The following is a 25,227-nucleotide window of genomic DNA, read 5'->3' as shown; positions in this document are numbered from 1 at the left end:
AAGCAACTGCAAGGCAGAATGGTTCTTGTACATAAGGTTCATTAGAGGAGAAGGCTACTGGGAAACTAAAGTTCGCAAATATTGTACCTAACTCTTGAACATACAAAGAGCACCCGTGTATGTTGCAAAGAAAATGTTATTGGAATTGTTTTTGTTTTCCAGGTTGATTACCTAAACCAAATTGTCGTCTGAAGAAATAGGTATTAGCCATGGGTTTGCAACGTCCATTTGGTTTGTAGCTTTGACCATAGGGGTGCAGGCAGGCCTTTTGATGAAAGTAAGTGATGCCACAGATAAAAGGCTACATAGTAACATAAAATGTTTAAGCTACCTGCAAGAAACTTCATTCCAAACCTTTTAATAGTAATCTCTTAACTATTAGAACTTCAATAAGATTGTTTTAGTAAAGTTTGGATTAAAAATAAACAGGTTTAAGTTACATTTTGTTATACAAATAGTGTTTGTACAAGTAGGTACACAAAGAGATTTGGGAGGAATGTAGATTAGTAAAGATTGCTTAAATTGGACCTCTCAATTGAACTCTTGCTCTTTCTAGTGAGATACAAGCGATTTGCAGAAGAGATTTCTGGACTCACACAGGACTTTCCTTACCTTTCTTTTACTTCTTGAGGTGACCAAACGAAAATAATTTAAAGCACAGAGCATCTTCTTACTCCACCAAAAATGTGGCCTGGAATGTATAAATATGCCCACAGATCGCATATCCATCTACAAAACGTTGGTTTACTTAATATCCTTGGACATAGAAAAATCTCAGAAGAAGCCCCTAGGCTGTGTGACTGCTTAACACAAACAATTATATAAATTCAATTTAAGGAAATGTGTCACTAATAGGACACGTATCACCTGCTGAAACGTCATGGGATCCATGGCACGTTTATGTCAATTACCGTTTATGGTTTATGGCTTGGCTATCAACTCTGAATTACACAAAAGAAAAGGGATTTTTAGACTACCAGAGTTTTAAGCATCATATAAACTGCAGTTTGTGGCATCTGAGGTGCTCATTCCATCCAGGTACAGGGTATTCGGTATATTGATAGCATCCAGACAGTATAGAAATTACAATTGGCTTTTACCAGGGCTAGACTGGGACAAAAAATAGCCGGGGCACCAAAATAAAAGTATCCTCCATTAGTGAACAAGACATCTGAAAAAGTGGCCACACTTGCAAATCAAGCCACTTTTAAACTTGTAAGGGCACACCGTATGTATATTTTGCAAGGTATGGGAGACTGCATGCATTTTTGTTTGCCTCAAGCAGAGCCTGTGGCAATATTAGTGACATCAACCGGAAAATACCAGCCCATCTGACTATAAAACAGGCCCAAAAAGTGCTTTGACAAAAAACGGCACGCACACTAATGTATGAGACCATCTCATCGGGTATTGCCTGATTACCCTAAAGGCCAGTCAGTCCCTGCCTCTTAACCATTTGGAAAGTATAAGAAGCAATTTACGGCCTGAATTAAGGACTCGGCGGACAGGTTACTCTGCCACAACGGTTATGGATACCCCGTCTGCCAAAATTTGAATCCCATTATATTCTATGGGATTTAGATTTCGGCGGACGGGATATCCATCACCGTTGTGAAGGAGAAACCTGTCTGTTGAACTCGAAATCAGGCCCTTAGTCACAAGTCAAAGAGAACACGGCTTTTACCAGGGAAATACTGGTCGTGGGAACAAATTGACAGGATCTGCTTTCAAAGCTGGGCTGAGTAATTGGTTAGAAAAGTGGTGTTGAAAGGTTGTAGACCAGTTTAACATAGGAAAGGAGAGAGGATTCCTACTAGTTTGAACAATGATTCATAAGCCTACCCCCTATGGCACTGTTATAGATAATATGCTTAGTATATTGTCTGCACTCACTTAACTGCAGGAATATGTAACAGAGAAACTTCATGAGGTCTCTGCCAGTGTTTCAAAGAGAGTGTTACAAATAAAGGTGGGGATAGGAAGATTTGTGGTCCAGTGTATGCCCTCCAGTCAACCTGATAATATAATATAATACACTGTTCCAAAAACTAGCGGGAGGAAAGAGAGAGGGAGTCCTGATAGTCAGGAGCAAAAGAGAGTGACCTCACAGTATTTCGGTACATTTGATGTAGTACGCTTTATGTGCCCCATGCCCCTTTTTTTTATATCCACTTTATTATTGCTTTTCCTATGCAGGGAACATTTTTTAGAACATTGCCACAATGCCCATGTGATGGTGTATACAGGCAAAGCACATGTCACTTTATGCTCTTTTGCACTTTATCTTCTGTGCCTTGTCGCTTGTTTTTAGTCCCTATTTTATGCAAGAGTAAAATCAGATCACATAAACTAGCCCTGATAAGCTTACAGAAATCAGATGCATCAAACACTTGTTTTGCTGTTTAAAATATGATAAAAAGTGCAATTGCTATTAGGAAAATATATAAATCAGGCGCATGCATTTTATGAGCTTTTAGTGTACAAATTAAAAGAAACTTTGTATACTGCATCATTTGCTATATCATTATCTATATACTGTATTAGTATGTGTTGTGAATCTTTGCTCTGTTACAACTGTTCTATAGCTGAATAAAGATAGAAACAGTGTTACAGTGATATGCATGGAGGAATACCCATGTTCAATAGATTCTCGAGTGCCTGAAATCATGTTCGTGGCACACCTCTACTTTGACTATAAGGATATGTTGGATCTATATGAATTCTTCCTGCCGAGGTAGTTCCAAAGAGCCTGCTCTGAGCAGGTGTTAAATAGCGCCAGTGGTTTCTCTGCAGGGCAGAAGTGGAGAGGAGGGCTGGCAGGGCAGGAGAAAGGTGTTACCTCCCTTTCCAAAGAAAAAGGCTAGCATGCAAACCTCATGCAATTGTACCTGCCAGAATTTCGGGCCAGTAAAATCAGGACCTGTGTTCCCACACTCAGTAAAAAAAAAAATGTGTCTGGGAACACTGGGCCTTTCGTGATCAGACAGAGTGGTAACCTGCCCAGGAATACCACTCTACCTGACTTGTAATGAGGAGGCCTGTAGTACAAAAATACATAATAGATAACATGTAATATGGTACCATAATGCCAACTTGGGGATCTGTAGCCATTTCAAAGCACTCAACATTCTATAGAGTTCTCCCCAAAATACTGGTGTTGGTACGAATGGTGTGGCTGTGAGCCACAGCATTCATATTTTGCCAGGTGAGTGGATGAACTGTGACCTTCAAACAAACAGGAAAAGGGCAAGACACACGATTTTTCACTTTCTAGTCTTGTGGTATGAGCTCTTAGAACACTTCAAATGTGATGATGTGGGTCACTCAATAGTGCATTTCATGGCAGGTGTACATTGAGAAGAGATGTTTAAGCCTAACAACTTCTGTGATTATCCTAAACCTACGCTGATTGCCCTTTTAAAAATAGGTATAACATCATGAAGGCATAGAGAAATGCTTGCACCCCTCAAATTCAAGGCAAATCACTTTGATTTCTTTAAGGCTGCAAAGACCCTTATATGTCATATTAGGAGATTAAATGGCTTGGTTTATGAGTGAAAATTCGGGGTTTTATTCACAAAAGATTCTACGCTGATAAAGCAAGCTCCTTACACATAAATGGTGTAGTTTTACATCTAATATGGACAAGGTGTAGGTGCTCCTGGGTACGCATGCCTTCGAATGTAGGTGAACACTCAAACATGCAAGAGTGTGGCTATTGCACACATTTGTACAGCACATTTCAAACCATGACTAGGACAGAAATATGGGATCCAGGTTTTTTTCCCCCAACAATATAAATTCACTCTTGCAGGCTTGGATCTGTAGTTAGAGTACGGTGCTGACTGCAAATCACAAAAGTTTTCTGGAATACTCCAAGGACTTACAACTGTTCAATTTCACAGGAGCAGTTCTGGATTTAATTTGTAAACTGTGAGTTGCCCCTTGCGAAGTTCTTTTCACATATGTAAATGTAATATATTTACATGTACTCATCCATAGACACTTCAATTAATGTGACAGCCGTTTGAAAACATATTTTTTTATGTGGGGAAAACATGCTTGAACACATTTCCACTGCCTCCCCGGGGGGTTCCCCTCTTAAATACTATCGTGGATAGATACTTAGGCAACCAACTGACAAGAGCACATTTTTGGTTTTGCCCATGGGATGCAATGTGTCATGCGAATGTTTATGAATAGAAACAAATTTGCACATTTGCGGGTGTTCATCTACTTCGAAAGGCGGCCATGTCCTGGGTCGCCCACTTCTCTATTCTTTGAGCAGGTTTGTTAACATGCAAAAATTACACCTTCCTTATGTTACGTGTGAATAAATCTGAATATATTACTTTAATTCTACATAGTTAAACCAAGCTCATGGAATTACCTAAACTGAACATAGGTGTTAAAATGGCTGGAGTGGAAAACATAAAAAAAATGTTAAAGTGCAATTGCACTACTACAAGGTATAAAACAAGCACAAATGCACACCTATTACATTTATGCATGCTAGCATAACTTTGATGGGGAGGAACTTGAAACGCAGAGAACAATTCAAGACTACTTCTGTGAAATTGCGACTATCACAGGCTACTGTAATTCAAAGAAATTCTGTTTGAATTTTAGATAAGCCAAACATTTGCATATATGTGACCGTCTGGGAGTACATGTTTGATTTTTCTATTAAAAAAAGGACAAAAACGCCCCCTTTTGAATTCAACCATAACATGACATCGGATTGATCAATTTCGTTGATAATTAATTGCCTCAAAATAATAGTTTTTCAGCATAACACTATCCAGAAACTTTCTAGTTTTTTGATCAAACACAATATCATACAACACGGCACAGCACACAGAATCAAAGTTTGTACAGTAAACCCCTCAATGTACTCCTACATCTATAATTGGAACGTTGTAACATAAGGCTTCTGTTTGTTGATTTATGGAAAACATCACATTTCATTAAACTATAGAAAAATATCAGAGGAGCGTCAATAAACCCCAACCAAACTTTAGTCCAGTCAAGTATCCTGGGAGTATTGTGATCTATAAAATGCTTCTCATGTGAGATCAATGATTTGCTTAATTTTACTGTGACTAGTAAGCACATTGCTTGAGGGATTAAAATATACCTATATAGTCAACGCCAAGCCGTTCACATGACTCTCGACAGGCCTGCAGTGCCTTTTCGTAGCCATAGTCGCTAGGCCAGAGCTTTGTTGTTATCCATAGGTCCTGTCGTGGTACACCGCTTTCTCTGATGGCTTCCTTCAGGTGGGACTCACAGCCGTATCGCTTCGCTGTATCAATATGGCGGATGCCGCACTTCTGAAGAGCATACACAACAGCTTCATGAGAGTAGCCCCCTTGATGGGAAGTTCCTAAAGAATAAAGCAAGGTGTAACAATGAGTCCTTGCGGCAGTCTTAACACTTATGTTTACAATACTTATCAGAGGCACTATGAACCGTTAAACAGGAGAAAATAAAATGTTTCAGAAAAATAATATTGCCAATGCAAACATCTCACCGACTAAATGCATATTTGTACTACTTTAATCTAAAAAAATAACTTTCAGCATTCCTAGGTATGACTGGAGGGAATCAGTGCTTAATTTTAGCCAGTGGCTGCCAGTGGTGGCCATGGGCACTTATTTTGGGAACCAGCACTTATTTTTCTGCATCAGATATTTACCTATTGCAAGACAGGACCGAGCATTGGCAAAACCAATAGGTCTCGCCTGTGCAATTGTGTTTTAGCCATGTTGTACACCAGTGTGGTGCTGTTCAGCATGGCTAAGTGTTAGTGAGATGGAGTGGGGTGGAGTCGAGTGGAGAGGGGTAGACTGGGGTAGAGTGGAATAGGGTAGATTGGAGATAGAGTGTAGTGGGCTAGGTTTGCATAGAGTGGAGTGGAGGTAGAGTGGGGTAGAATGCAGCGGGCGGATTGTGGTAGATTGGAGTGGGGGAGTTGGGTACATTAGCATGGTAGATTGGAGTGGGGAAGATTGAATTGGGGTGGAGTGGGGTAGATTGGATGACGTGGGGTACATTGGAGGGGAGTAGATTGGGGTAGATTGGAGTGGGGTAGGGTAGATTGGGAAAAAGTGAAGTACAGTGGATTCGGGTAGGTTGGATTGGAGTAGATTTGATTGTGATAGTTTGAAATGGGGTAGATTTGAGTGGAGTGGGGTAGATTTGAGTGGAGTGGGATAGATTGTAGTGAAATAGATAGGAGTGGGGTAAACTGCAGTGGATTGGAGTGGAGTGGGGTAGAACGGAGTGTAGTGTAGTGGGGTGGAGTACAATGGAGTGTGGTAGATTGGAGTGGAGTGGGGTAGATTAGAGGAGTTTGATAGATTGGAGTGGGGTTGAGATTGGAGTTGAGTGAGATAGATTGGGGAAGAGTGTAGTGGTAGATTAGGGTGGAGTGGGGTAGGCTGGGCAGATTAGAGTAGGGTAAATTGGAATGGAGTGTGGTAGATTGGAGTGGAGTAGACTGAAGAGGGGTGACTGAAGTGGGGCAGTTTGGAGTGAAGTGGGATAGATTAAGGTGAAGTGGGGTAGATTAAGGTGGAATGAGGTATATTGAATTGAGATAGATCAGAGTGGGGTAAATTGTGGTGGAGTGGAGTGGAGAGGGGTAGACTGGAGTGGAAGAGGTCAGAGTGGAGTTGAATAGAGTGGTGTGGGGTAGATTGGGATGGGGTGGAGTAGATTTGGATGAGTGGGGAAGATTAGAGTGTGAGTAGGGTAAACTGGAGTGAAATGAAGTAGATTGGAGTGGAATAAACTGGGGTAGATTGGTGGAGGGGGGATTGGATAGGGTAGAATGGAGAAGTTTAGATGGTGTGGAGTGGGGTAAAGTAGATTGGAATAGGGTGGATCTGGGGGAAGTGGGTTAGACTGGAGTGGAGTGGAGTGGAGTAGACCTGAGAGGCATTTGGTTGTATAGGGTGAAGTGTGGTGGGGTAGATTGGCAGAGTAGAAGGAGTGTGGTAGATTGGGGCAAAGTGTAGTAGGGTACAGTTGAATGCCGTGGAGTTGGATAGACTGGAGTGGAGTTGAGAATGCAGTGGATGTGAGAATGGAGTGGTGTAAGATAGATTGGTGAAGAGTGAAGTGTAGTGGGGTACATTATGGTGGAATGGGGTAGACTGGGTGGATTAGAGTAGGGAAGATTGACTGTAGTGGGGTAGATTACAGTGGGGTAGATTACAGAGGGACAATAGGAGTGGGGGAGATTAGAGTGGGGTGGGGTGAAGTGGGGTAGAATGGGGTAGAATAGATTGGAGTGGAGTAGATTGGAGCAGAGTAGAGTATGGTGGGGTAGATTGGGGTGGGGTACATTGGAGTATGGTAGATTGGGACATAGTGGGGTGGGTTAGATTAGAGAGGTGTGGATTGCAGTGGAGTGAGTTAGATTGGAGTGGGGTGGATTTTATTGGTGTGTGGTAGATGGGAGTGGGGAAGGCTGGAGTGAAGTGGAGTGGGATAGATTTAGGCAGCATGGAGTGTGGTAGAGTGGAGTGGGATACATTGGGGGAGTGGGGTAGATTGGAGTGGTGTGGGGTAAATTGGGATGGGGTGGGGTAGATTGGGGTAGACTGGAGTGAGAAAGTGGGGTAGATTGAATTAGGGTGGATTGGGGTGAAGTGAATTAGACGGGGTGGAGTGGGCGAGACTGGAGTGGAGAGAGGTAGATTATATTTGAGTGTGGTAGATGAGAGTGGTGTAGATTGGAGTGAAGTGGAGTGGGATAGATTTTGGGTAGAGTGGAGTGTGATAGAGTGGAATGGGATAGATTGGGGGCATGGGGTAGATTAGAGTGGTGTGGGGTAGAGAGGGGTGTAGTGTAGTACAATGGGATAGAGTGGGGTAGATTGGAGTGAGGCACATTGGCATGTGGTACACTGGAGAGAGGAAGTGGGGTAGATTGAATTGGGGTGGATGGGGTGGAGTGAATTAGACTTGATGAAGTGAAGCAGACTTGGGTGGAGCGGGGTAGATTGGAGTGGGATAGATTTGGGTAGAGTGGAGTGTGGTAGAGTTGAGTGGAAGAGATTGTGGGAGCGGGGTATATTGGAATGATGTGGGGTAGATTGGGAGGGGTGTGGTAGATTGCAGTGGGGTGGAGTGGTGGAAGGTGGAGGGGGATGGAGTGGGGTAGAGTGGATTAGATTGGAATAGAGTGGGGTAGAGTGGATTAGATTGGAATAGAGTGGGGTAGAGTGGAGTGAGGTACACTGGAGTGGGGTACACTAGAGTGAGGAAGTGGGGTAGATTGAATTGGGATGATTGGGGCAGAATGAAGTCGACTGGGTGGGGTGTAAGACTGCGATGGAGTGGGGTAGATTGGAGTGAGGTAGATCGGGGTAGAGTGGAGTGAGATATATTGGGGTAAATTAGAGAGAAGTTGGGGTAGTGGGGTGCAGTGGATTGGGGTAGACTGGAGTGCAGTGGGGTAAGATTGGAGTGGTATAGAGTGGAGTGGGTTTGACTGCAGTGGAAAGGAGTAGCTAGGAGTGCACTGGAGTAGATTGCAGTGAAGTGAGGAAGATTAGGGTGGAATGGGGTAGAGTGGAGGGGTAGATTGGAGTCGGATAGCTTGGATGCATTATTGTGGGGTTGACTGGAGTTAAGTAGGGTAGGCTGGAGTGATTGGGGTAAATTAGAGTGAGATATATAGGAGTGGGGTAGATTGGAGTGTAGGGGGTAGATTGGAGTAGAGTAGATTGGAGCTGGGTAGATTGGAGTGGGGTGGATTGGATGGGTAGGCTGGAGTTGGGTAGTTTAGGGTGACATGGGGTAGAATAGATTGGGGTGGAGTGGGTTTAATTGGAGTAGACTGGAGTAGGTTAGAGTGGAGTAGATAGGGGTTGATTGGGGTGGGCTTGATTGGGGAGGGGTAGATAGAAGTAGGGTACATCGGGTGGGGTGGGGCAGATTGAAATGGGGTGGATTGGGGTGGAGAAGGTTAGCGTGGAGTGGTGTAGATTTCAGTGGAGTGCGGTAGATTGGAATGGGGTTGCTTGGAATGGAGTGGAGTGGGCTGGATATGGACAGAGTGGAGTGTGGTGGAGTGGGGTAGATTAAAGTGGAGTGTGGTAGACTGGAATGGAGTGTAGTAGATTGGAGTTGCGTTGACTGTGGGAGACTGACATGGGCTAGATTGTGGTAGAGTTGGGTAGACGGGAGTGGAGTGGGGTAGAATAGAGTGGAGAGGAATCAGATACATTGCACTGGATTCTGGAGTGGATTGGGGTAAATTGGACTGGGATAGACAGGAGTGTAATGTAGTAGACTGGAGTGGGGTAGACTGAAGTGGATTGGGGTAGATTGGAGTGGTGTGGGTTGGACTGAGGTACATTAGAGTGTGGTGGATTGAGGTTGATTGGAGTGGGGTAGGCTGGAGTGCAGTGGGGTGAACTGGGGTAGATAGGAGCACACTGGGGTTGATTTGAGTGATTTGCAATAGATTGGGGGTGGAGTGGGGCACAGCAGACTGGTGTGGGTTTGACTGGGTTAGATTCAATGGAGTGGGGTAGATTGGACTCGAGTAGAGTAGCTTGTTATGGAGTCAAAATGGGGAGCACCCTGTCTTCCATTCCAGCATTTGTGACCCCAAGGCATCATGGTAAATGCAGTCATTAGCACGAATTTGAAAAGAGTTTTGAAAGTTTTTCACCAAAAGTTGGTGCGGCGAGTGCCGTATCTTCGGACACGTGTTTCTGGCTATTTGGCCGTCATCAGCGAAGAGCAACGTGTAGCTGGCGGGGTTGCTTGAAATGCCGCCTTGAAAGTATTCACAGGTTTAAGTACCACTCAAGAAGGCGCACAGGTGCTTCACCCGAGCTCGTCAGCTCAGAGGCTCACGGGAGCCTTAATTACATCAGTCAAAATGGGGAGCACCCTGTCTTCCATTCCAGCATTTGTGACCCCAAGGCATCATGGTAAATGCAGTCATTAGCACGAATTTGAAAAGAGTTTTGAAAGTTTTTCACCAAAAGTTGGTGCGGCGAGTGCCGTATCTTCGGACACGTGTTTCTGGCTATTTGGCCGTCATCAGCGAAGAGCAACGTGTAGCTGGCGGGGTTGCTTGAAATGCCGCCTTGAAAGTATTCACAGGTTTAAGTACCACTCAAGAAGGCGCACAGGTGCTTCACCCGAGCTCGTCAGCTCAGAGGCTCACGGGAGCCTTAATTACAACAGTCAAAATGGGGAGCACCCTGTCTTCCATTCCAGCATTTGTGACCCCAAGGCATCATGGTAAATGCAGAGGTGTGGTTTGCATGTCTAACCTTAATTTGCAAATTTCAATGGTTTTTGGCTTAAATTCATATGCAGAATGGTATTTTATCTGCGTTTTTTATTTAAAGTACATTTCTAAGGTTTTTTTTAAACATACCTTAAGAAGTTATAACCAAAGCTAAGAATAACTTCATATTAACTATGTTCAGTGATTTTCTTTTATCCCAGCCATCTTCCTCTCTGTGCAGGACTTTGAGAAAGTGAAGTGTAAACAAGGCTGCTTTTTTGGGGTGGGAGGGACTTCAGAGACCCCAATTTGGGTTTACCAGCCCACAAAGATTGGTGTGTGCTTTTTTGTTTGTTGTACATCCTACTGGGTCCACACACCCAGTAACGAGTCTGCAAACTCTGCTGTATATAGAACAGGGACCCATCGCTCCAAGTTGGTTATTGGACCCTAAGTCAAAGGCTGTGAATCCAAGAATGGGTCTGAAATGGGTCCAGGAGCTCATACTGGAGGTTCACAGACCCAAGCTGAGGTTTTTGGACCTTATACCCATATTGGGACCTGCAAGCCCAGAGACAAAATGTTCTTTCTTCTAGGGGATGGCTGCACGTCCACCTGACCCAGGAGTCAAAGGGTGTTCCTGCTGCTCCCTGCAATTGATGTTTCTAAGCTGTTGCCAACCATTCGGAAGCTTTGAACCTACACACTTAGTTTGACTATGGCACTGGAAAGTGATGATATGAAAAAGAGATCCCTCATCAAATCATATGTATTTATTTTTTAAATTTAGTCCATGAATAGTCTGCAAAAACAGGTTCACTGACCATCCACAAACTACTGGTCCAGATATAACTTCATATTAAACACTAATTTCTTGAAACTTGTACTGAGCAGCTGACACCAAACCAAAAAAAGCATTTCCTTGAGTAAAGTTGTACCTCTATATCTAATTTGATATAATGCCTTTCAGTCTTTATTTCTGCAGAGGACTGCAAAGAATGCTATGCCACTTAAAATGGGGAAAGACATGTTTTGCCACCACTCATCCCCAATGGATCTCCACGAACCTTGCCATGTCATAACCAAATTGGATACAAATTTGGGGAAAATTTCTTGCAGACATGTTGGAATGTGTCAAAGCTATTAACAAAACAAAAAATATCTCTTTAAGGGAAACTCTGACATAACCATAACTACACTGTCACTATTGTTGACTAAGAAATATATAGTGTATGTGCAGATGCATAGAGTGTTATATGCTGTTTTTTTACCGTTAGAAGGGACCATGACTCACTAGAGGTGAAGCATAGAGTGGGTGATGATGCCCCTTCCCTCCATCAACAATGGCAATAAATAGCATATTACACCACATCTGCATATATGGCTTCTGCCATGACATGTTTTGTCATGGCATGAATATCCAGGATGGAAGGAGTTAAATTTGTGTAAAGTTATTGTAATATCCAATATGTGAGGCAGTATGGTGTGCTTCTCACGGGAGTCTGGCCTACAGTGGAAATAAAGCAGACTTTGACCTTTGCACTGCAGAAATAGATAGATAGATAGATAGATAGATAGATAGATAGATAGATAGATAGATAGATAGATAGATGTTGTCAAGTTCAATGTGATTCATGTGTTACCACAAGTCCTCATCAATGTCAACCACAGAAATACTGAGTCAGTCATTGCTGTAGAACAGTTATTTGCTATAAAGTAAGCATCAATGTTGTGTTAAGAATTACAAATTGGAAAATATGATGTTTGTGCGTCCTTTGTTTTCTTGGAAAAGACAGCAATGTTTGCACTCTTTGGGGATTTCTGAATGCTGTGAGGTTCTATAATTTCCACCAGCATTAATAACGTTTTAGGAAATTCAAATGAAAGTCCATTCTCACATGGGCATTTTCCACCGGTTAAACTTCTAACTCTTTCCTTAGCCGCCCGCTCCTGTTAGTAAAACTATAAGCATCTTAGACTGATTTTTTATAAACTTAGGTTGTAAAATAGAGTCTAGGTAAAGTTGGAATTGAGTCATAATATGGTTATTATTTCCCCTGTAAAGTACTCAATCGCATTCACTGCCCACTCATTGCTCTTCTCGTTATTGTATATTGGTACACAGTCGTCATGACATATAAAACATATAAATTACTTATTTCTTGTTATCTAAGTGCTAAAAAAATATATATATATAGTGTACAATCCATTCAGTGTAGTGGACTCCAGCATTACAGTAAGACTGTTGGTCACAGTGACAAGCCACTGATCAAGCTTCTAGGCCTGATCTGTTTATAAGGAAAAGTTATGATAAAATGCAGTAGGTCTGACTTACTTACTGTGAAAAGCATATGTTAACGTCAACAGGTCTTTAAGAGCACATTGTCATTGCACTGTGTCAAGGTATTTTGTTACAAACTACCATTACAGGCAAGGGTTTTAAGCATGTCTTATTTACTCTAAAACACATATATGACAGACAATAGTTGTTCAAGGTTGTGTTGTTATTGCCCTTTGTTAAAGCCTTTAGACAAACACTCTGTTATATGGATTTTCACAAACATCAGTAGAAGGCAAGGGTTTTAGTGATGGTGTCACCCTCTGACAAACCCTGTGTTCAAAACATTTACACTTTGATAATCTGTGTTAATCCTCTTAAAAAGGGTTGCATATTGTTTAGCAAATTGTAATTTGGCGTATATTGATAGGTTCCTGGCTACATGCCTGAGCATAGGAAAGCGTATGCAGAATCAAGAGGGCCTGATTTGTTTATAGTGACAACCGTTGTTTAAGGATATTGGGATGATTGTGTCCTTGGGAAACTATGGCAAATGCCAGTTCTGGTATGTTTATTATGCAAATGTATGACAAAGGCAGTAAGCCTATATTGTGAATAGCATTGTTAAAAACCAGTAGGCCCATAACAGTGGATTGTCATTACAGTGTTATAAAGGCAGTAGGCTGATATTTTTGATACATAGTGAGAGAGATCAAATTCTACTATTATATTAGTGGCATAGAAGTTAGCATATGGTGATTAATTAACCTACATTTAAAGGCCTAACAGAGAAAAATAACATGAGGTGTAAAATGTACACGTTTGAATCATGGTGAACCTTGTGGCATTGTTTTCTCATCATAGTCTTAACTGCCCTATTCTGTTATGTTGTTCAGTATTAATAAGGCCAATTAATTCTGAACTGCTGATGTCTTCTATATGCAGCCCGTGATCTGCACTGTCCTGATGCTGCTGTCAACTCATCCCGGAAGAAGGTGAATGCCCTGCTTGATGAACTACTATTGTCTGCTGTCCCATGAGGAGAGGTATAATTAAATGTAGTTACTTCTTTCCTTTTCAGTTAGTTACTTACACCAGTGTATTTTTATAGTGAGTTGCTCTACTTAGATGTTTTTCCAAATTATTTTTGTCTTTCTTTTATTTTACTTTTGCCCACGTGTTAGCCCGTTCCCACACATGCAAGTTCAATTTCGCGTTAGTGATAGGAATGGCCCAGCTCTGAAACCTGAAATTTGAAATTGAATGTTAAACTGTATTGTGATGATTTACTGATGTTGCCATCATCTGCTTTGAATTGTAATAGTAATGTGCATATTATGTTGTTGCTAATCTATATTATTCTTTTAGAGTGTTTAACAGTATTGATGTTTAATAGGCTAAATCCTTTCAGATGTTTCGGTCAGCCTATGTTTTTTATGTACGTTTATAACTTAATTTTGTGCACCATATATGTGACATTGCTCCTGGGGTTGTAATAATGTTTTGAAACTTTATTCAGTTTGGAGTTTGATTTAGTGTTAAAATTGTTCATGGTGTTTAGTACTGTTTATGTTATAACGTCATTGATTTATGATTGGATGATTCTGAGTACTACACTCTTCGCCAAGTCCAAAGATTTCAGTCAACATCTATTGGTGATATTGTTGATGTTGTCTCATCTGAACGCTGATAGTTGTTGAACCCGGAACCAGGGAGAAGGAATTCTTCTCCAGGGCCCAAGCACTCCCACAGTTTTTGGTAGCAGAGGATGGTTTTCAGTTATTGATTTGTCGTAGCATTTTTCTCAGTACCTTTGCAAGAGGATAGTCAATTCCTCTTTTTATTTCAATTCTGCAACTATGTGTATTCATAGTGTCTCGTATTCAACAGGGTTTTTCGGAATCAACATCTATTTTAATCAGATCCTGAAGAAAAACTTAAAACCTTTGAACATGCCATTTCAGTCTGCTTCAGTACGGTACACTGATGACCTGATGGTTGCGTCCAATATACGTGAAGAGTGCAGACAAGATACATGGTGTTATTGAATCATTTGAGTGAAAACGGACAAAAGATTTCTCCTGATAAATTACAGTATTGTCAGAAAGAAGTAAAGTATTTGGGTCACCAAATTGAGAAAGGTCCAGAGAAAGAGTTGCAGTAATTATGCAATTGAATCCCCCAGTTACACAAAGAGATGATAGAATGTTTTTGGGAATGGTGAGCTGTTGTTGTCAAGGGATCCCGAATTTTTCAGTAATTCCCAAACCGTTGCAAAAGTTGGCACACAAAGAAGTAACAGAGCCAGTCCCCTTCAATGAAGAATGCTTGGATACTTTCACTGAGTTGAGAGAGAATTTGTACAGAGCTCCAGCTTTGGGAATGCCAGATTACACGAAAGGTTTTGCACTGTTTTGTCAAGAACGTGATGGTTGTGCTGTTTCTGTTTTGACACAGTTGCATGGAGGAACAAACAGGCCAGTGGCATATCTTTGCACCACAGTGGATCCTGTTGCTGCTGCTTTTCCTGGCTATTTGAAAGCTGTGGCCAGTGCTGGTGTGAGCATCAGTCAATGAGAAGGAATTGTGATAGGAAACCCTTTAATTGTTTATGTCCCACACTCAGTTAAAGTTCTCCTGACCAGATCAAAGACCCAATATTTGACCAAGTCCCTACTTACCCATTATGAGCTATTGATCCTTGGATCTGCAAATGTAACAGGCAAGAGGTGTGAAGTCTTAAATCCTGCCACGTTAATGTCGGTAAATGTTGATGAGTCAAATGATGTTAGTGAAATTAAACATGACTGCCTCAATGTCACTGAACTGTGCACCATACCCAGACCTGATATTCAGGATACTCCTTTAGAGGAAAATGATCAAGTTGTTTTTGTGGATGGCTCCTGTTTTAGAAACAGTTAAGGTACTCTAAGAGCTGGCTCTGCAGTTTGCACCCTCTCGGAGTGGTCAAAGCCCCAAGGAGTCATTTCTGCCCAAGTAGCCAAATTGGTTGTGTATCAGAGCAGGTCAAAGTGACGGTATTCACAAATAGTCAAAACGAATTTGGGGTTGTCCACGATTACGGGCAGTTATGGCACCAGCGAGGTTTCATGACCTAGTCTGAATCTCCCATTTGAAATGGTGAGAAAAGCCTTGATTTGCTGAATGCTTTACAGTTACAGGAGAAGATTGTTGTTGTAAAATGTGTAGCCCACCTGAAGTCTAATGATGATAGAACATTGGGCAATGCTTATGCTGATCAAATTCCCAGATATTGTGCACTCCATTGTGTCACCATCTATGAAGAGTGGAGTAATGGAAATTACATCAGTGAGAGAAATCAAAATTTCTTGATGTCAGTGGTTGATACCAGGGATGAGACTACGAGGTTGCAGGAAGAAGAAACTGCGGAAGAACACAGATGTTGGATAAACGCAGGTTGTGCTCAAAGAGAGGAAGAGGATGTCTGGATTTCAAATGAAGGGAAGGTCTTGTTACCAGATTGCTTGTTGAACTCAAGGGTGAAGTATTATCATGGTCAGGTTTATCTCGGCAGAGATGCAATGATTCACACATTCAAACAGACATGGTACAACCCGACATTTAGATTGGTCGCAGAAGTGGTTTGTCACAGATGTGTTACATGCCAACAAATTAATGTAGGGAAACGTCCAGTGGTTAATTTTAAGCCACGTAGGCAGATCGGGAGGTCCATGTAATACCACTTGATTTAATTGAAATGCTTTCTTGTAATGAATTGAAATATGTATTGGTTATTGTGTGTGTATTCTCCCATTGGGTTGAGGCATATCCAACACATAGGAATGAAAGTCTCACTGTAGCTAAGCAGCTGCTGAGGGAACTAATACCTACATATGGATTCCCGACTTCTTCGGAATCAAATCGAGGAACTCATTTTAGTAATGAGAACATAAAGTTGTTCTGTGCAGCGCTGAACATCGAGTATAAATTGCACTGCAGTTACAGACCAGAGGCATCTGGATAGGTGGGGTAAATGAATGGAACCTTGAAAGCTCGATTGGCAAAGGTTTGTGCCTCTACAGAGTTGAAATGGCCTGATGCATTGCCACTTGTCTTGATGAGCATGCCCAGCACCCCTGACAGGAAGACAGGACTGTCTCCCTAGGAGATTCTGATGGGTGGTGCAATGAGGCTACCAGCAGTACCTGCAAATTCACTTATGAACATAACTGATGACTTAGGGCTGGATTATTACAAAGGTCTGGCAGGTGTGGTTCGCTCTTGGTCTCATCAGGTAAAGCAGCAACAGTTCAAATGCCCAAGAACAGTGTCACAGCTTGATAACTGGAGACTGGGTTGTGGTAAAGAAGCATGTGAGGAAGACTTGCTTAGAACCAAGGCGGAAAGGACCATTTCAAGCTATCTTGGTGACGACAAGAGCTCTGAAGTGTGCTGGTCTTCCGAACTGGGTACATGCAAGCCACATGCACAAAGGTCTGTGTCCTCTTGAAAACACAGAGTCTGATCCTGCAAGAGCGAATGCTGATAAAGAAGAAGTTCAACTTGACCAAGCTGTGAGGAAGGAACCAGTAGCTGAATTAGAAAACATGCAACATGGTTAAAGTACAAGCTGCCTGCATACATACAAAAGTGTAGGAGGGCAAAGGTGAAGTCAACTGATTCCTGCCAGTGCAACAAACGTTGTGAAAGCAGTTGCACCTGAAAAGAGATCTGTGAAAGGAGATAAATGGCCTGTAGCTGCACTTGAACTAGTTGCTGATTAACTCCCATCTATAACAGAAGCATTTAAAAGGTCATATCAGAGTGAAGATGAAGATGGTGCTGTAAGGAGAACAAACACCAAAAGGATGCCAACTCAGATACTCTTCACCTGAATTGATCTATCTTGTCACAATTAATGGGAGAGCAAGTTTATGGCCTTTTGTTTTGACCGTAAGAATTCAGTTGAATATTCTGGAACTTGAAATCACATTTGAACTGAGCTTTGAAATAACCTTGCCAAAAGACATTACACTCAGGAAGTAATAATAAGTGATAATCAGACTATGTTCTATTGAAAACGAACATTGAACTTTTTGGAACCTTTTAGTTGAATCTGGAAGAACTTTTTTGAAGATCGAGAAGTGCTGTAATAGTGCAAAATCGGTTTGTTTCTTATTTTTGTTTGCTTTTATTGCTATATTTTTTATTTTCTCCTCCAATTCTACAGAAGCTATGAATCTTGGATAGGGCAAAAACAGTAGATGTAAATATGTGTGCATTGGTTTGATAATAGTATGTATGATTGCGTGTACTTTATTGATTGTGGGAATGAGTGTTTCAATGAAAGGAAGGGTGCAAAGTACAGCAACTCCAGCACGGAGCGTGACAACATCCAAGCAGGATACGTTTTATGGGGATGAGGGATTGCTTCATTTAGATGACACAAAGAAAGACCTATCTTTCAACGGATATTATAGTTTGCTGTATGAGCATGTGGACACAATGAATGTGTGTGGTTGTTATGTGTGTCAACAAATTCCTTTGTCAGTAGAAGAAGGAATCACTTGTCATAGCTTACCACTAACTTATGGTATTCGTTGAAGTCTATTATTAACATGTCTGTACAATCAAGAGTACATTCAGTACTTCTAGTCTAATTACAACTTAGTTTTCTCTTTTGTTCCCATGAACGAGCATTGGAGCAGCATTGCAAAGGCTAGAATCAGATATAGTAGGAGGATTCTTTGAACCTACACTGACTTTTGGCACAGCATATGCACACCGGAATAATTAACATGTATTTTTACACAGGTAGAAAAGAAGTTCATTAATCAAGTAGATCATAGAAGAAAAGCAATGAAAGAATAGATAGATAAGAGTATAGTTAGCAAAAAGAAAACAGTTCACAACACACCTGATACACAGGGACGCTTGGCTTTAGACTGGCAACATGTAAGAAAGCTTTGTGTATATATAGGTCACAATCAAAAGCTGACAATACATTTGTAGGAACGAGTGATACAGACTTGTCTTCCTGTTCAAGAGTGTATGGGATTTTATGTTAAATGGACAAGACCCCGCTGTACCTGGTGTTTATTACATCTGTAGTAAGAATGCTTATTACAAATTGACGAAAGGTTGGTATGGTACATGGTATTTGGGAGTGGTTTTTCCAAAGATCTACTAGGTGGACAACATTGACAATACAGAAGGGACTGAGAGACCTAAAACTGGATCTCAAAGAGAAGCAAGTAGTTCAGAAATTACAGGAGATATTTGTGGAGCATTTATTTCATCAGTGGGTGTGATCTTGAATGACATTAAAATAAGGAGGTTATCAATGATTGTAGATAAGATGTCAACAGATTTTTCATGTGCAATGCTCCCAATGGATACAGAAATGGTTGCGGCAAGGTCTAAGATTCTCCAGAATCACTTTGCGTTAGACATCCTTTTAGCAAAAGAGGGCGGAGACTGCTGAATTTTGAAATCACAGCACTGCCACACTTACATACCCAATAACCACAAAGAGATAAGGAGATACTTGTCTAATTTGACAAGTCTGAAAAATGACTTAAGAGACAAATGTCTGGGAAACAATAGGTAAAGGATTCGCTAAGGTAGGATCTATCTTGTACAGAAACGTGGGAAATGGTTTTGTGAGAATGATCTTGAAAACTTTATTGATTGTGACACTGTGCATAATTTGTGCACTTGGATTTTACTAAGCTCACAATTTCTGGAGAAAACAAAGAGCAAAGACTAAACAGAGGTGGGAAGAAATGGAAATGGAGCATATGAGAAACAGGTATTATCAGACGATGAAGAGAATTGATCTAGATCTATGCGTTATCAAACTAAAAGGTTTTGACTTCTCTCATTGTAAATGAAAATAGTTATTTTGTAACAGCATATTTTGCCATCACCGCAGGGACTGAGAGAGATCAACTTCTACTAACATATTAGTGGCATAGAAATTAGCATATGGTGATAAATTAACCTACATTTAAAGGCCTAACATAGAAAAATAACATGAGTTGTAAAATGTACACATTTGAATTGTGATGAACCTTCTAGCCCCCATTCGTATTAAACGCCACTTTTTAACATGAGAGTTTTGCATTTAAATCAAATGAAAATACGAAAATGAGCTAACATTAAATATTTTTTTTATTAAAATGTAGATTAAGAATTGAAAATATTAAATGAATATTAATTCATTGAATTTATATTGAATTAAATAGATTTTATGAATATGTGTTACATGTGTGCAAAACAATAAATGCATGTTTAAATTGTTTTAACATTGTTACAAACAATGTTTACAATTAAATAATTTGCTTTGCATATATGAATTGTAAGGTGCACAATAGGTTTATCAATGTATTAAGACAGTATTTGTTCTAGCTGTCGAACAGGACAGGAAACGTGTAGTTCTCATGTGAAAAGTATTGGTTTAGCTCATGTATCAAATAACCAGAGAATGTAATATTTTGTGAGAAACGTATGAAATCATCCCATGACAATGCACTTTTGCTGAGAAGATTCAGAAAAGTGGCAAATTAGATGGTGCCATCTGCAGCGATTGGATGCTGCAATTGATGGCCAAAATGTGCCCATCTGAAGGACCAATGAATGGATTGTGCATACTATTAATTAGTGAAGAACTTTGAAACTGAAGTCAGTCTGTCCTGAGAAAGTCTTAAAGTTAGTTCTTCTCCTGCCTTGAAGCTGTCCGGAACCCTGCTTAATTCTGCTGTCATCCTCCTATTCTCTTAAGTTCCCTGATGAGTTTTCTCTTCATATTCTTAACTGCCCTATTCTGTTACGTGGTTCAGTACTAATAAGGCCAACTAATTCTGAACTGCTGATCTGTGCTTTGTGCAGTCTGTGATCTGCACTGTCCTGATGTTGCTGTCAACTGATGCCGGAAGAAGGTGACCGCCCTGCTTGATGAACTACTACTGTCTGCTGTCCTATGAGGAGAGGTATAATTAACTGTGGTTTCTTGTTTCCTTTTCAATTACATACTTACACCAACGTATTTTTATAGCAAGTTGCCCTAGTTGGATGTTTTTCCAAATTATTTTTGTCTTTCTTTTATTTTGCTTTTGCAGGCATGTGTTAGCCTGTTCTCACACATGCAAGTTCAAACATGTGTAAGGGATAGGAATGGTCCAGCTCTGAAACCTGATATTTGAAATTGAATGTTAAACTGTATTCTCATGATTTACTGATGTCACCATTACCTGCTTTGAACTCTAATAATAATGTGCATATTTTGTTGCTGATAATTTATATTCTTTTAGAGTGTTTAACTATATTGATGTTTAGTAGGCTAAATCTTTTCGGACATTTTGGTCAGCCTATGGTATAACTTAATTTTGAGCACCATATTTGTGACATTGATCCTGGGATTGTAATAAAGCTTTGAAACTTTATTCACTTTGGAGTTTGATTTAGTGTTAAAATTGTACATGGTGATTAGTATTGTTTCTGTTATAAAGTCGTTGATTTAGGATTGAATGATTCTGACTACTATACTCTTTGATAAGTCTAAAGATTTCAGTTGACCTCTATAGGTGAGATTGGTCAAATTGTCTCATCTGAGCGCTAGTGGTTGTTCAACCCGGAACCGGGGAGAAGAAATTCTTCTCCAGGGCCCCAGCGCTCCCACAATAGAATCTCACAGAGTACCGTAATTGGCAAGGGTTTTGGTGCTGTTACTCCCTCTCACAAACACTTAGAGATGATGTTTTCCAATAGGATAATTCTGGTGAGATACTTCACAGAGGGGTTGTATACTGGTTTGTGAACTGTAATTATGACTAGATTTGTAATTTTATAACTGTGTGCCTCATGGTTGTCAGATTATGTGCAATAAAAGATGCCTCAGTTGGTTATGGTGACAAACCAGTGATGAAGTCCTCCGGCTTAACTGGTTCATTGGGAAAAGATATGTCAGTTGCCATAGGTCTGATCAGATTGGTATGGAATGTCACAATAAAAGAAGTAGGCCTAATTTACGTGCTATGAAATGCATTTATAAAGCCAACAGTTGTTCAAAGTTGTATTGTTATTACAATGTATTGTGCTGAATGGAAATCACACCGATTAATTTAGTAAGCAAGGATTTGTTAGTCCCTCAGATAAACTCTTGAGGTAAATTATTTGTGCGTTCCTAATCCTTGCTAGACCTTCTTAAAAAGGAGTTGTATATTCTTTTGTCTGAAGTAGTTTTATATGTTGAATAGTGATTATTTTTTCCTCATGGCTGCCTTGTGAGAAAGATTGTGCTTGATGTAGTAGTAGTGAGTTGAAAATGGCACAAGCCAACAATAAAGGTCTGATTAAGTTATTTGGGAATGTTTTATTACATACCAGAAGACTGATCTGCTTACTATGAAAAGCTAAGACATAGGCAGTAGGCCTGACATATTTATTGTGACAAACATATGTAAAAGCCAATAGGCCTTTGACTGTGGATTGTCATTGGAGTGTTAAATTGTCTGTAGACAGGCATTTTGTTACATGGAATCTCACAGGTTACTTTACTATACAAGGCTTTTGATGTCAGTTACTTCCTTTGACATACCCTGGAGGTAGAATATCTGTGCAGTGATAATCCTTGCTAAACCCTACTAGGATGCCTGGTGGGAATAGCTCTCCTACAGGCCCCTGTAATACAAAAAGTTCGAACATCTGTATTTATGTATCCATACATAGAGGATGTTTGTGTCAGTCCTCTTATGTCTCTTCAAGAGACAGTCGCATCCTGCTTCTACCCATAAAAGCATACTGCACAGGGGAATGAGTTAGCCTATTTCTGCCCCTGGCTCTATTACCTTTTTAGTAATGGTATTCTGCCTGATCACATGTGCACATCTGCCTGAAAATGAGTGTGCTATACTGTCTGGGCTAGTAGCCAGTCCCTTAGTTTTAATTTTTCTTTTCATAGAGCTCCTTTTATTTATTTATATCTACTCCTTCAACGTGGCTACTGCTTCTAAACTGTATAGTCATATTGGAGTGGTAATGTCCATAATCTAACATTGTTTTATCATTTCAAGATGACTTTCATGTTTAGAAGAATGATATTAGCCAGCTTGGATCAGTACAACAGTAATACCTTATACACTTTAACATTTGATGATGCCCATCAGTATGATGTTGACCATCTTGGAATGGCTTTGTGCACAGAGTATCATTGTATTCATCACTCTAAGATGAACATAATGCTTCTAAACATGGCAGTTTAAACTGACGATACACTATGTACAATAGCATAGCAAGATGGATGCCTGCTGTTATATTTAATGGAGTTTTGTTTAGCATGCATTTTTAAGTGATGCCATGTTTTCTTGTTCGACTTTTATAATTTTAAATTATCAGCCAAATGTGTACTGGGTTTTTGTGTCTATTTTACTGTGAATGGATAAGTAGTTGAATGTAAGAATGAGTTAGTGAGTGGATGATATACTATACGAGTGGTCTGGCTCATAACTGAAAGTTCCTTTGTAGACATTGCAAGCCTAGGCACCTAATAAGTCATCTTACATGTACTCTGTCAGTCATTCTTGCTTTTGGTATTGCCAATGGTTTTATCCTATTAATGAGAAAGTGGCAATCCATTGACCTACATTGATGTTTTTATTGAATTCTATATATTAAAATATTTAAAGGAATATTATTTAATAAACCTCATTAGAATTATACATTTGTTGGAGTTTTAAATCTTTTCCATAAATACACTAGCATTGTACAATTCTACCAGATGATTCAGAATGAACTGAAGCAACAATTGGCGCATAAACAGACCATAGGATTACTGCCATAGGGACTAAGGAGTTTTGTACGAGTGAAAATTAAATCACCAGAGATTTAGGATGGTGCAAGCTTAAATATTAAGAATGTTCGGATTCAACAAGATGGTTGCGTCTTCACACATCAGAGAGAGCAGAAAAGAAAAAAAGAGGAAGAAACGAGATGCTCATCAACCTAGTTGGCAAATTTAAGAGTTTTGCTTACCCTATTTTATTTGATCTCTTCAGTGGTAAATGACTAGTGCAATGTTATTTCATCCCCTTCGGGAGCCTTACGTTTACAGACAGAGAAGTGATTTTCTCGTAGCTCTTTTGCAAAATATTTGTAGCACGTTGTGTATATACATGTATGACTTTTCACATGGAACACAGATCAATATCACTTGTTTTAACAGACCTATTCTTACAGTAACCTACGAATTGTTAACTTTCAATCTCTGGACATGTGCAGTCTTTGTACAAATAAATATTCTGAAACCATATGCACCTTCTGAAATTGGGGATTTATAAGTGTGCGGGAGAGTTGTCACTGTGCTTTACTATTTTCTACAGCGGTTACACCACCTGGCAAAACCTGTAAAATAACCTACAGTACATCATGATAAATCCAGCACTGCGTCAACCTTTGTGTCTAGTTTGTAGACACACTGCAAAGAATGTGCATGTTTAGAATCAAGGTGGAAATTACTCAGCAATGGCAATCATGAATTGACCCCCAAAATAAGCTTAGTGATGGCAAGAGTGCCTGTTAATGTGACCAGGGTGCCAGCAAAAAAACGGAGATCATTTGAGACCTTTTCAAATAACATTGTGATAGATATACAGTTCCATATCAAAGAAAACAAAAGCAAATATAATGACAAAGTAATCACTTAAGATAAAGGTTGAAATCTGAAATAGTCTAATAAGCACACAACATTATCAGGAGGAGCTAGTGTTATTTTGGAATTTTCGAATGATTATATGCAAACAGTTAACTATGCCAAATTGAGTGTCATAGTTGAGCAGTCCAGACCAGAACTTTGTATGTATGAATTGTCCCAGTGACACAGGTCTCTTTTTTGTATTTCAACAAGTGAACCTCACTGACAACCACTTACATTTCAGCACATAAAAGACTCCCTTCATCAAGTCATTAGTTATGAAGTTGAACATAATCAATCTGACTCTGAAAACTACAGACCAATAGCAAATGGACCATCTCTGGAAAAGCTTATTGAAAGTGCATCTCTCATACAGATTGCTGATTTCTTCGAACCAGACCTCATCCTCACTGACAAACCATCTGTTTTCTTCCTAGGAAAAAGGGCCAATCAGTGCTAATTGCAATCAAAGATGACCTAATGAACATGTTGCACTTCAACAGCAGCGGCCCACCTCCAGCTTGTCATCAGCATTCACCAATATTGGCAATCAACTAATGCTCCAAAGGCTAACAATGGAGTCTAAAGAACAGCACTTACTTTGTATTAAGACCTACCTGGCCAAAAGGACGCAAGTATGTAGGTATATGGTACTTCAATAGTACAAACCTAGTCAAAGGCAGCAGTGCTGCACAGGATCCACATCTTCATGCTATATTCATTCTAAGGGCCACAATTTAACCACCAGGTTAAGGATTGCCATTCCCAGATATCATTGTCAATTTCAGAACTACTTTCTACAACTGCACAGATAACAACCAGATAATCAAAAAGCCGGAATCACATCAGAGATAGACACCTAAAACTTAATCAGGGCTTGTGGGCAATAGCTTTGTGGGTGCAATAGAAACACCTGATGGTCAATGCTTCAACTTAAATTCAGATATTCTTTTTTGTAGAGTGCACTAAAAAATATAACGGTTGCCATTTGGCCTAATAAAATAGGAGTATGCCATG

The 25,227-nt window shown here is 40.2% G+C and overlaps 1 protein-coding gene across 2 annotated transcripts in view; it reads right to left on the bottom strand.

Moving 5' to 3' along the window:
- LOC138293144 (uncharacterized oxidoreductase ZK1290.5-like) overlaps positions 1-25,227 on the bottom strand; it is a 546,598-nt gene that overhangs the window by 332,682 nt on the left and 188,689 nt on the right. For both annotated transcript variants that reach the window (XM_069232183.1, XM_069232184.1), the window contains exon 2: positions 5,138-5,386. In XM_069232183.1, the coding sequence (XP_069088284.1) occupies positions 5,138-5,386 (249 nt within the window). The remainder of the gene's footprint in view (positions 1-5,137; positions 5,387-25,227) is intronic.

This window comes from Pleurodeles waltl, chromosome 4_2, assembly GCF_031143425.1.
Source record: "Pleurodeles waltl isolate 20211129_DDA chromosome 4_2, aPleWal1.hap1.20221129, whole genome shotgun sequence".
Classification (NCBI taxonomy): Eukaryota; Metazoa; Chordata; class Amphibia; order Caudata; family Salamandridae; genus Pleurodeles; species Pleurodeles waltl.
The sequence above is the reverse complement of the archived record's forward strand: the minus strand, read 5'-3'. Positions and strand labels throughout refer to the sequence as shown.